Here is a 10,708-nt window from a genome sequence, read left to right as displayed (position 1 = left end):
TTTTTCCTCATTGTGCCGGCGAATGCGCTGATCGTGCCGATGCTTCTTGCCGGGTTGGCCAATGGTTCTTACGCCGCTGCGCTCGTGCTGACTGTCCGGACAATTTTCAGCATTGATGTGGCGAAGCATTACAACAGCATCTTCTTCTTTGATCTCATCGGCGTTATATTCTTTAACCGCCTTCTCTTTGGTGAAATCATGACGAGGAATTCTGTCATTGGCCCGGAGGGGCAGCCGCAATGCTTGGGCCGTGATAAGTGCCTGCGGACGACGTTTATTGTAATGGCCTGCCTTTCGGCGTTCGCCTTCGTGGCGAGTCTGACAATGCACATTGTGTACATGCGCTTTGTCCGCGATAAGTGGGCTGAGAATTCGGGGCAGAGGGATGAGGAGCAGATGGAGGACCATGAATCCTTTTTGGACTCAACTGATTAGTCCTGAGGGTTTTTTGTTCTTTTTTCTGTTCTGGCTTTCCTGAGTCATTTGTGTGTGTGTGTGTGTTCGGGTGTCCTTTTTTGCTTTCTGCTCCCGTGGTTTAGTGCGGGAGGCTCTTTCCGCCGTCTTCTCTGCTGCGCGCTGCCGTGGCGACAGGCGCCCGAATGAACGGAAGTGTAACAACGCCATGCCGAGTGACTCAAAGGGGGTGAAGATCGGCGCTGGAAACGTCCTTTTTTTTCAATTCGAAGTGCGCCGCGTTTTTTTTTTTGTTTGGTTTCTTTTGCTTTGCTTAACGCGGAACGTTTGCCCGTTGCGCTCTGTGTTTGCCTGCGACTCTGCCGCCCGCTCGCTGCTCGACGGCGTCCCTTCGGTCCCAAGAAGCCCCCAAACATAACACACAAAGAGAACCAAACGAAGAAAGAAAAAGACGCAGCAGACGACGAGGCGTGTCTCTCTCTGGGGTTGGGACAGGCCGGTGCTGGAACATTAAGAATAATCGCGTGTGTGTTATCCCTTTTTTTTTTGTTTTTCTCTTTTTTTTAAAAAAAAAAAGAAAGAAATGACGAAATCGGCGTTTTGTTTTTCTTTTTTTTTGTTTTCCGTTACGCTGGTAGCCGTGGACGTCTATTCGGTGGATGGAGAAGGAACGAAACACAACCAAAAAAAAAAAATACCAAATTTTAACAAAAAAAGTAAAAACGAAGTACTTCGGCAATCTCTCTCGTGTAAAGCCGCTCGCTCGCTTGCGCTCTTTTTTTTTTTTTCCTGCTCACAGCTCTTTGTTTTTGATTTTGTTGTTATTTCGTCTGTGTGAGGGTAGGCATGCGGGGTTTCCTGTGTGCCTCTGTAGTGCTGCGGGTGTGTGCGTGTGTGTGTGTGCGCCTACGTGTGCGGGGGCGGCTTGCTTTGGCTCTCTGGCTCCCACCCTTTGCCTCTCTTCACCTCTGCGCGGAAGCACTGCCCACGGGGGGGGGAAGGTTTTTTCACAAGCAGTAAGTAGGCGAAGGGTGAGGTGGGTGCCATGGGGAAGGGCCGCGACAAGCGTAAGAAGCACGAGGACCCGGAGAAGGCGGTGAAGCGGGCCACCCGGCAGGTTCACAAGCGCGCCAAAGGGAAGCACCAGCAGGGGTGCGAAGGTGGCGACGGGGCTACAGGCTTTAACAACGAGGAGGCACCAGAAGTCACGCTGAACCGCATTCGCAAGCTGGAGAGCAAGACGCGCACAACAACGGAGGAGGAGAACATTCAGCCGCCAAGCCCACGCGCAAACGTCGTATTTGCGCCACACCCAGAGCGGGATCATGAGCTCCTCGTCTTTGGCGGGGAGTGCTGGGACGGCGAGAAGACTGTTGCTTATAATGATCTCTACTTCTACCATACGAAGCGCAGTGCGTGGTCACGTCTCGTGACCGCGGTGAACCCGCCGCCGCGAAGCAGCAGCCAGGGCGTCGTGTACAAGCACTACTTCCTCATATGCGGTGGGGAGTTTGTGTCGCAGTCACAATCACAATTCCTACACTTCAAGGACGTTTGGCGCTTTGATGCACGAAAGTATGAGTGGGAAGAGCTGAAGACCCTCAAGGGCGGCCCCTCCTCGCGCAGCGGTCACCGCATGTGCCTCTGGCGTCGTAGCGCTGTTCTCTTTGGTGGGTTCTACGACAACGCGCAGGAGTGTCATTACTACAACGACTTGTGGGTGCTGTCACATTTGGATGGTGCAGGTAAATGGACAGCGATCAAGACTTCGCCGTATGCCGAATCACCACAACCGCGCAGTGGACACTGCATGGCGGTTCACAATGACACGCTGTTCGTTTTCGGCGGCTTCTCCACGGAGAAGTTCAACCGCTTTAAAAAGTCGCAGGCGACGGTGCACCACGACCTCTGGACAATCAAACTGCAGCAGTCCAGCGACGACAACGACAACGCCGACAACTTTGCCGTGTGGACCAAAGTACGGCTTGGCGGCATTCCTCCACCCATTCGATGCGGTGTGAGCTGCGCGTTCAAGGACAAGAAGATGTATCTCTTCGGTGGCGTAGTGGACATCGAATCGCCCGGTGGAAAGGTTGTGTCAAGCTTCAACAATGACCTTTTCATTTTCCACATGGACACGAAGCGCTTCTACCCAGTTGTACTGCGCGCCAAAAAGACGACAAAGGCGAGTACCGCCGTGCAGGGCGACCTGCAGGCAGAGCTTAGAGCCCTCCACCTGCAGCACCTCGCCGAAGATGGCTCCGCCAGCGATGATGAAGATGCCGACGAGGAAGAGGATGACGATGACGGCAGCAGTGAGCTTGGCGAGAATGAGGCGGCGGTGGACAGCACCCAGCTAAAGGAAAGCTTCTCAGTGAACCAGCGTGGGCAGATTTACCCACACCGCCGCATGAACGCCTCGACAATAATCGTGGGCAATACACTCTACATTTTTGGTGGGCAGTTCGAGTGCGGCGCGCGAGAGGTAACTATGGCGGATCTCTTCGCGCTCAACCTCAACACATGCGACTCGTACCGTGTGCTGCTCTCGCAGGACCTTTCGGCGGCGGTGTGGCTGGGCAAAGAGGCGGAGGCGAGCGACGCCGGCTCGTGGGAGAGCGGCAGCACCGTCGTCAGTGCGGCGTTCGACCTCGACTACGACGAGGATGACTTGGACGACGATGACGAGGTGGTGGACGGCGGTGTCGATCTGGGACGAATTCCGCGCGAGCTGCAGGAGGGCGACGACGGCGATGAGGCGCCGCTGGCGATTCCTGCCGAACTTAACGCCGCCGTGACGCTCAGCCGCGAGGTAGTGGACGGCATCACAACTGTTAAGGGCAAGAAGGGCCTGAAGGTCCACAAGGAGCAGTTGCTGGCGCAGCTCAGCGCCGGCTTCTCAGTGCCGACTCCACTCAAGGAGGAGAATGCCGCGGAATTCTTCACGCGCACCACGCCGTTTTGGTTGTCGATGGCGAAGGAGTCGTTGGAAGACGGTGGCAGCACGAAACGTCAGTCGGAGCGACGCATTCAGAAGCTGGCGGGGCAATTTTCCCAGCGACGGTATAACGAGGCGAAAAAGCTGCTCGAGCAGTTGCGCCTCGTGGAGGAGCGTGAGGAGGAGGAGGCGCGCTTCTTTCGCGAGCGCCGCGAGCAGAAGGAGAGGGAATGGGAGGCGTATGAGCAGCAGCTTGCGGCTGAGGACGAGGAAAAGGAGGAAGAGGCGGGCGAAGGTGAAGGTGGAAAAGAGGACATAAAAGACGACGTCGAAGAGTGAGTCTCTAAAGAGAACAGAAAACATATATATATATTCCAAATAAAGATCCCCACAGAAGGGGGAAATACACGGGCCGGCTTTCGTTGGTGAAAACGGTTTACGCGAGAAAGGCTGCTCAAATGATCTTCACGTCTAGTTAACGAGAGCGCTGATGAGTAGTGGTATTATATGAACTTCGTTGTTGGTTTCCAGTGGATGTGGGGCCCTTTGCTTGCATGCGTTTCATTACTTTTTCTTTTCTGTTTGTTATTATTCTTATTGTGATTTTATACGTGCCCTTGTGACGCCAGCGGCATTGCCATAGTAACGCGATGGACGCCCATGCCGTGACTCTTGACAACATCGATGCGGCGCTTAGAGCGAATCAGCAGCTTCAAGCTGAGTTGCGACAGAAATGCAGACGATTGTATGAAGCACAGGTTTACCTCTCCGCCCTTCGCATAGCGCTGTGTAGGCCGCAGTACACCACCAAGGCGCGGCGGCGTCTCGCCTACAAGCGCGACCGCACCAAGGCCTCCCTATCCGTGTACTCTCAGGGCAGCTCCAAGGCCAGCGCTTTGGGTATTTCTCCGTTTCGTGATGCCGGCATATACGCAGAGGGCGGCATCCCGCGCTACGCGCAACTTCCCCTCACCGCAGAGGAGACACGGTGGCGGGAGGCGACCCTTGTATTCCCTCAATTGCAGCACGGCATGCGCACTGTGGCGGCACGTGATGACGTGGAAGAGACGCCACGCGCACGTGAATGGACCAAGGCGGAGGATGAAGCGCTCGTCCATGCAGTTTGCTCATATGCTGGGAAGCCGTGCGGCGCGTCCTTCTGGAAGGCGTTAGCAGCACCTGAAAGATCGCGCTTCGACGTTGCCAGCAGATATATTGCTCTGCAGCAGAGAAAGGGTGTGCGCCTTGTAACCTTGGAAGATTCTGTGCAGCCGATAACCGATGAGGAAAAGCTAGTAGCAGCGCAAGAAGCCGTGCGGTACCATTCAGGTGATTTAGGGGCAATGTTCGCCGCCTACGTACACTACCTCGCGACAGCTGCGCGCCGTCATGCATACCTGGCGGAATTGTGTGGCTCTTCCACTGCTTTGTTTCCCCCGTACGTCTGGGAAAGTCGTATTGGGTTCCAGCGCACGGTGGCACCCATCATACGGCAAGCAGATATGTCAGCAGTGAGTCCGGAGGCGCCCCAGTGGGACGAGTTGCTACTGTCGCAGCGTTGCCAGCAGAGAGCGGAGTTGCGGCCGTCACTGGTAGACCTCACGGCCTGCCTGCTAGCTCTGAAAGGCGCTGCCCTTGGAGACAAGTGCGGGTTGCCGGAGATTACACAGGCCTTCCTTTCCAACTACGGCAACATTGTGGTGACGCTGCAGGATTTAACGGAGCTAAAGGTCGGATCAGATTGAGGAAGACGAGGGGCACTGTATTGTTAAATGTGATGCTGCTGATGACGGTAAAGGTGTTTAACACCATTTTGTTATTCTCTCGCGAGGCATTATCATTGCTGCTTTTGAACGTTTTATGCATTTATTTAGCGCGCCTCTTCTCTCCTTTTTTTTTGTTTGATTGGTCTTCTTTCTCTGATTGGGGGCCCATGCAATCGTTATTGCGAGGCGCTTTGACTAAAGTAACGAGGACGCCTAATCATGGAAACGGCTGTGGAACTTGAGCGGTGTATTCTGCGCGCCGTCACGGCAGAAGGCTACCAGAGTGTGCTAAAGTTAAGTGGTCGAACCAATGGCGAGTCGTCAGACTCCCTGCTGCGTGCGATTGTGCAACACTCTGCGGAAGTACGGTTGGGGCAGACGATCCCTCCAGGCGGTAACTGCCCAGCGGAACTGAGCGTCATTGATTTAATCCCGGTGACAGCCGGCAGATTGACTGACGCCACAACGCTTATCGTTCTGCCGCCGGCCGCTGAATTCGAGGCTTCATTGGTTGTCGACACACCAAATGTGGCGGATGACAGCTGTGAAGCCTGCATTGATGAGGACGACACGTGTATAGTATTGCTGGACCACACCCTCAGCGGCACTACCGCTCTGGCATCGCGCGGCTTCTTGCTTCAGACGCTTCTGATGGATGGCGGGTTGGTGTGCGTCGGAGACGAGGAGTATAGCACAGCCTTTGTTATTGCAGAGGATGGGCAGGAGTGCGACGATGCTGCAGCGGTCACATGCACACTGCGGACGCCGCCTGATGTCTTCCGCAACATCCGGGCCTGCATGTTTCTGGATGCGTTGCCGTCCGTCGCCGCGGCGCGGCTGCGCTGCTCAGAATGCCGGCTGCGTGTTTCGCTCTCGGCGTTTCGCGGTGTGCTGGACGCGACGGACACTTCCAGCGATATTCAGCTCAGCAGTGTCGTTGTTGTGCCGGCCTGGCCTACTTTTATGTTGTCCGCGTTATTTGGTGACACGTACGAGCAGTTCGTGACCCTCGCGCTGCATGCCTCCAGGAAGGAGCTCCACGGGCGGATTATTGCCGAGGGGGACATCGTTGTGCTTCGCGTCACACCACGACTCTTCGTTGAGCAGCAGTCGGTGTGCACCGACGCCGTTGAGGCGGTGCTGTCGCGTGTCGCGCATTTTGTGCAGGATGGCCAGGCTGCAACATCGACAGCGGGGGCGTTGCTACACAAAGGTGCAATCGCCATTCCGCTCCGTGTAACGGAAGTCACAACGTCATCTGGCAAGTCGTACGGGCGGCTGCAGCTGGGAGGCGACGGCAACGGTGGTACGGAGTTGCTGATGTCCCTTCGGAGTGGCGTTCCGTGCGCAGACACCACGCCACTTTTTCCACCGCCGCGCCCATTACGGACGTTCTACGCGAAGCTATCTCTTACGACAAGCATCCGTGATGCGATGGGCTCGTGGTACACTCCGTCACAGCATGTGGGGAGCCATGTTTTTGTGGTGCATGCAGTCAAGGAGAACTTTCCATACGAATGTATTGCAACTGCGCTTGCAGAGAATGGTGTAGAGGCTCTCATCGCCGACCTCAGCCGCTGGGGCGACGAGGAGGTACGGGAACTGATGATGGAGTACATGAAGAGTGCGGGTGGGGTGTCGCTCATCATTAAGAATGCCCAGCAGCTTCCGGATCGTCCGCAGGTGCTGCGACTGTTCGACACGAACGATGTGGGCGAAGGCGAATGTACTGGTGTTCGTGTTATTTTTCTTGTCTGCGAGTGCGTGGAGTCGCCGCCGCCGACGGTGGCCGCGAGAGCCCGAAACGTGGGGGGCGTGCTAAAAGGCACCAATCCGTCTGACGAGGACCGTCTCCTCATAGTGTCGAGCCTCTTCGAGGAGGCACAGCAATCGCTGGGACTCGGTAAAAGTCTGCTCCTATCCTTCGAGGCTATGGCGTCGTGGACCGTCGGCTTGAGCGTGGCTGATGTTGTGGCGTACATGCAGGAGTGTGTGTCGCTCTTGTCGACGATGCGTGTGCCCGATGACGTTCGCCCTGTCCTCTCAGAGTCACTGTGCGCTGACGTCCTGCAAAAGTTCCAGAAGGCTCACGGGCACAACCTCGTGTCGACGAAGTTGCAGCCGGTGCGGTGGAGCGACGTGGGCGGGCTGGAGGAGGCGAAGCGTGAGCNCCCCGACCTCTTCCGCAGCGGCACGAAGCGGCGAGCCGGCATTCTCTTCTACGGGCCGCCTGGCTGCGGCAAGACGCTGCTCGCCAAGGCGGTGGCGACGGAGATGAACATGAACTTCATGGCGGTGAAGGGGCCGGAGCTGATTAACCAATATGTTGGCGAGAGCGAAAAGAACATAAGGTTGCTCTTTCAGCGCGCGCGTGACAATTCGCCGTGCATCATCTTCTTCGACGAGCTCGACGCCCTGGCGCCGGCGCGCGGCGCGAAGGGTGACGCCGGCGGTGCGATGGACCGCGTTGTGGCGCAGCTGCTCGTCGAGGTGGACGGCGTCGGCCACACGCGCAGCGACGGAAGCGCCGCCGGACAAGTCTTTATTATTGGTGCCACGAACCGGCCTGACCTTCTCGACCCCTCGCTGCTGCGGCCTGGCCGCTTCGACCGGCTCTGCTACTTGGGCATCCCCGGCACCCGTGACGAGCAGCTGGTCGCGCTGCGCGCCCTGACGCGGAAGTTCGAGCTCGCCGACGACGTTGACTTCGAGGCGCTCCTTGAGCCCATGGCGCCTGTGTACACCGGCGCCGACCTCTTCGCACTGTGCTCTGATGCGATGATGTTTGCGGTGGAGGCGATGCTCGAGAGCGCCATGGCAGTTGGTGCGGCGGCGCCGGGTGCGCAGCAGCAGGACGGCAGCGAATCGCCGCGGCTCATCGTACGAATGGGCGACTTCCTGCGTGCGCGTGCCCAACTGAAGCCGTCTGTGACACCCGACGACCTCCGGCGGTATGAGGCCATGCGGACGAAGTTCACCACGTCTTAGTCGCCCCCTCCACATACACATACACAAACACAAACACAAATATATTCACAATCGGAGAGAGCGAAACAAATACGAGAAGAACGGTGAATCAATCAAGCAAAAGGGAATACAGTTTTAATGAGGAAGAAGAACTAACCTGTGACTATGGTGAAGGTGCGACAGATCGAAGTGCTTTTGCCATGATTCCAAAAAAAACGACACACATACAACAAAAAAACACCTGAGAACCCCTGACCTGAATTGGGCGTGCCGTTGTACACCTTGCCTAAATACCTTTCTACTCTTGCTGTCTTTTATTCATTACTTTTTTTTCTGTTTCTTGTTGTTGTTGTTGTTGTTCGGGTCTGTTGCTGTTGTAGTTGTTGTGCTGGTGGTGGTGAACCATACACCGTAGCTTAGTTGGCGCACCGTGCGGCGGAGGCGACACGGACGGTATGCCCCCTCTCAAGCAGTACTTCTATGAGGAAAAGAATCGCATCGACACATCGAGTGTAACAAGCGATCATGAGCACATGCTGGGTCATGAGCAAACTGTATCGTCTCCGATGCTGTTGAAACGGCTCTTGTCTATGAAAGAGCTTCTAGTTTTATTCTCCATGTCATTCAGCTATGCCCTCTGCTTCAATACTTTGAATAATATTGTGATTCCTAAAACGGTTGCACGTCTCGCTGACGGTGCACAAAGTCTCTGGGTGGGGGCATTGATGGTGCTAGGGGCACTTTCCCAGATGTCTGCACCGCTTATTGGGGCGTACAGTGATCGTGTGGGGAGCAGGGCGATCTTTTTGATTTATGGTGCAGCTTTAACGGTCGTCGGCATCTTTACATTTATCCTCGTGGAGATAACAGAAATGCTGGCGGTGCTTTGTGTTGCGCAGGTCATCGCCACTGTTGGGCTTTCGATTGTGTACAGTATGATAACAGCACTCTTAAATGACTATGTGCTTGAGGAGCAGACTGGGAAAGGCAGCGGGGCGATGGCGCTTCTCGCCCTTTCGGGCAGTGGCACTGGCTACGCGATGTTTGCACTCGATTTGCCTGTCATCTACTCCCTATGCAGCTACGTTCTGGCAACACTCTTCTGCCTTGTGATAACCATGTCCTTTATACCTACGGTCGAACCGCTACGGCAGTCGCAGCACCCCGTTCGGTGTTGTGATGCAGTGGTGGTAGCCTTGACAATGCCGTCGTTCCGCGTTTATCCCGATTTTGTCTTTGCTTGTCTGGGGCGAGCGTTATTTAACTTCGGCCTGGCGGTACAAGTGTACCTCGTCTTTTACGTGCGCGACGTGTTCGGGGCCGCAAGTCCGGTGCGCATCACCTCGGCGCTGTGGATCGCCGCGCTGGCCGGCGGACTCGTGGGCGCCATTCCGAGCGGCATCTTCTCCGACCGCATCGGGCGGAAGCCGGTTATTTACGCCTCTGTGATAGTGTGCGCTGTGTCGCTTCTGCTGCTGCTCGCAGTGCGCGACATAGCACTTCTGTACGTCGTTGGCTTCCTTCACGGCGTCGGTAGCGCATCGTATCTATCTGTCGACTACGCGCTGGGTGTCTCCACGCTGCCGCGCAAGAGCGGGTCTCCCGTCGACGCGGCGAAGGATTTGGGCCTCTTCGCCACGAGCGCGACGATCGGCACGCTGATTGGCCAGGTAGTGTACGGCACGGTGCTGCACACCTTCGTGGGGCGCACGGATGCGGGTGCGGCGCGCTACAGCAGCCTCGGGTTTGTGGTGGTGTATTCCATTTCGTGTCTGGCGTTCGTGGCGAGCGGTGTGACGCTGGCGTTTATCCGCGTCAAGTAATGGGAGTAAGGCCATTCGACAAAGGAAAAACAACACCAAAAACAAAGAAAAACTGAACCGATAATGCAGGAAGTTGTTGAATAACAGACAGATGGCAACACAATGGTCTTCTTTGCTTTGTTCTGTGAGTGGGTTGCCCTGATGCACACACATATATGGAAGACAAGAATAGGGACTATACTTCCCGAATTTGCCAATTTTGCGCCTGCTGCGTGTTTTCTCTTTTTGCAGTTGCCAATCGTTGCTGCTGTCGTGGTGGTGGTGGCTTTATTCTTGTCATTTATCTCTTCNTGCTGCGTGTTTTCTCTTTTTGCAGTTGCCAATCGTTGCTGCTGTCGTGGTGGTGGTGGCTTTATTCTTGTCATTTATCTCTTCTGTGCTTGGAATATTACTCAATCTCCCCTTTTCTGTTAACGTTTGAACTGCCAACATCTCTTCTGGTGTTTACCAGTGCCTGTGTGTGTGTGTGTGTGTGTGTGTGCGGTTGTTTAGAGGCGGTGATGTCGTCGTCGGAGATTGCGGTGAAGCGGCTGCGGCGGCAATGGGAGCCGGAGGAGAAGGCGTGGAATGACGAGGCGCTGGAGATGCCGTGGGAGGACGTCACGCCACCGCTGCACAAGGCCACCATCTTTGCCCTCCGCAATGTCTTCTTCTTTTCGCACGCGACGCCCGTGCAGTCCCGCACCATCGGCGTCCTCAGCGCCTCCGGCAGCAGCGCCGTGGTGGAGGCGCCAACTGGCAGCGGCAAGACACTCGCGGTGCTGATTCCGCTCATGGAGCGGACGGTGCAGGCGTGCGAG

The 10,708-nt window shown here is 55.9% G+C and overlaps 6 protein-coding genes across 6 annotated transcripts; all 6 read left to right on the top strand.

Annotated features, from left to right (window-relative positions):
- Positions 1 to 39: 39 nt before the first annotated feature.
- DQ04_06061050 (hypothetical protein) lies at positions 40 to 435 on the top strand (the record flags this gene model as incomplete). Its single annotated transcript, XM_009314521.1, has 1 exon — positions 40 to 435. The coding sequence occupies one exon, from the start codon at positions 40 to 42 to the stop codon at positions 433 to 435; it is 396 nt and encodes a 131-aa protein (XP_009312796.1).
- Positions 436 to 1,459: 1,024 nt separating this feature from the next.
- On the top strand, positions 1,460 to 3,691 carry DQ04_06061040 (kelch repeat-containing protein; the record flags this gene model as incomplete). Its single annotated transcript, XM_009314520.1, has 1 exon — positions 1,460 to 3,691. The coding sequence occupies one exon, from the start codon at positions 1,460 to 1,462 to the stop codon at positions 3,689 to 3,691; it is 2,232 nt and encodes a 743-aa protein (XP_009312795.1).
- Positions 3,692 to 4,002: 311 nt separating this feature from the next.
- DQ04_06061030 (small nuclear RNA activating protein 2) lies at positions 4,003 to 5,097 on the top strand (the record flags this gene model as incomplete). The annotated part of the gene is made up of 1 exon (XM_009314519.1): positions 4,003 to 5,097. One exon carries the CDS (start codon positions 4,003 to 4,005, stop codon positions 5,095 to 5,097), a length of 1,095 nt encoding a protein of 364 aa, XP_009312794.1.
- Positions 5,098 to 5,337: 240 nt separating this feature from the next.
- On the top strand, positions 5,338 to 8,106 carry DQ04_06061020 (peroxisome assembly protein; the record flags this gene model as incomplete). Its single annotated transcript, XM_009314518.1, has 1 exon — positions 5,338 to 8,106. One exon carries the CDS (start codon positions 5,338 to 5,340, stop codon positions 8,104 to 8,106), a length of 2,769 nt encoding a protein of 922 aa, XP_009312793.1.
- Positions 8,107 to 8,540: 434 nt separating this feature from the next.
- On the top strand, positions 8,541 to 9,908 carry DQ04_06061010 (arabinose efflux permease family protein; the record flags this gene model as incomplete). The annotated part of the gene is made up of 1 exon (XM_009314517.1): positions 8,541 to 9,908. One exon carries the CDS (start codon positions 8,541 to 8,543, stop codon positions 9,906 to 9,908), a length of 1,368 nt encoding a protein of 455 aa, XP_009312792.1.
- A 500-nt stretch (positions 9,909 to 10,408) lies between these two features.
- On the top strand, positions 10,409 to 10,708 carry DQ04_06061000 (putative helicase; the record flags this gene model as incomplete). Its single annotated transcript, XM_009314516.1, has 1 exon — positions 10,409 to 10,708. A coding segment is annotated over one exon (300 nt), but the record flags the coding sequence as incomplete, so codon positions are not given.

The sequence above is a fragment of the Trypanosoma grayi genome (genome assembly GCF_000691245.1).
Source record: "Trypanosoma grayi strain ANR4 Tgr_606_V1, whole genome shotgun sequence".
NCBI classification, from domain to species: Eukaryota; Euglenozoa; class Kinetoplastea; order Trypanosomatida; family Trypanosomatidae; genus Trypanosoma; species Trypanosoma grayi.
The sequence above is the reverse complement of the archived record's forward strand: the minus strand, read 5'-3'. Positions and strand labels throughout refer to the sequence as shown.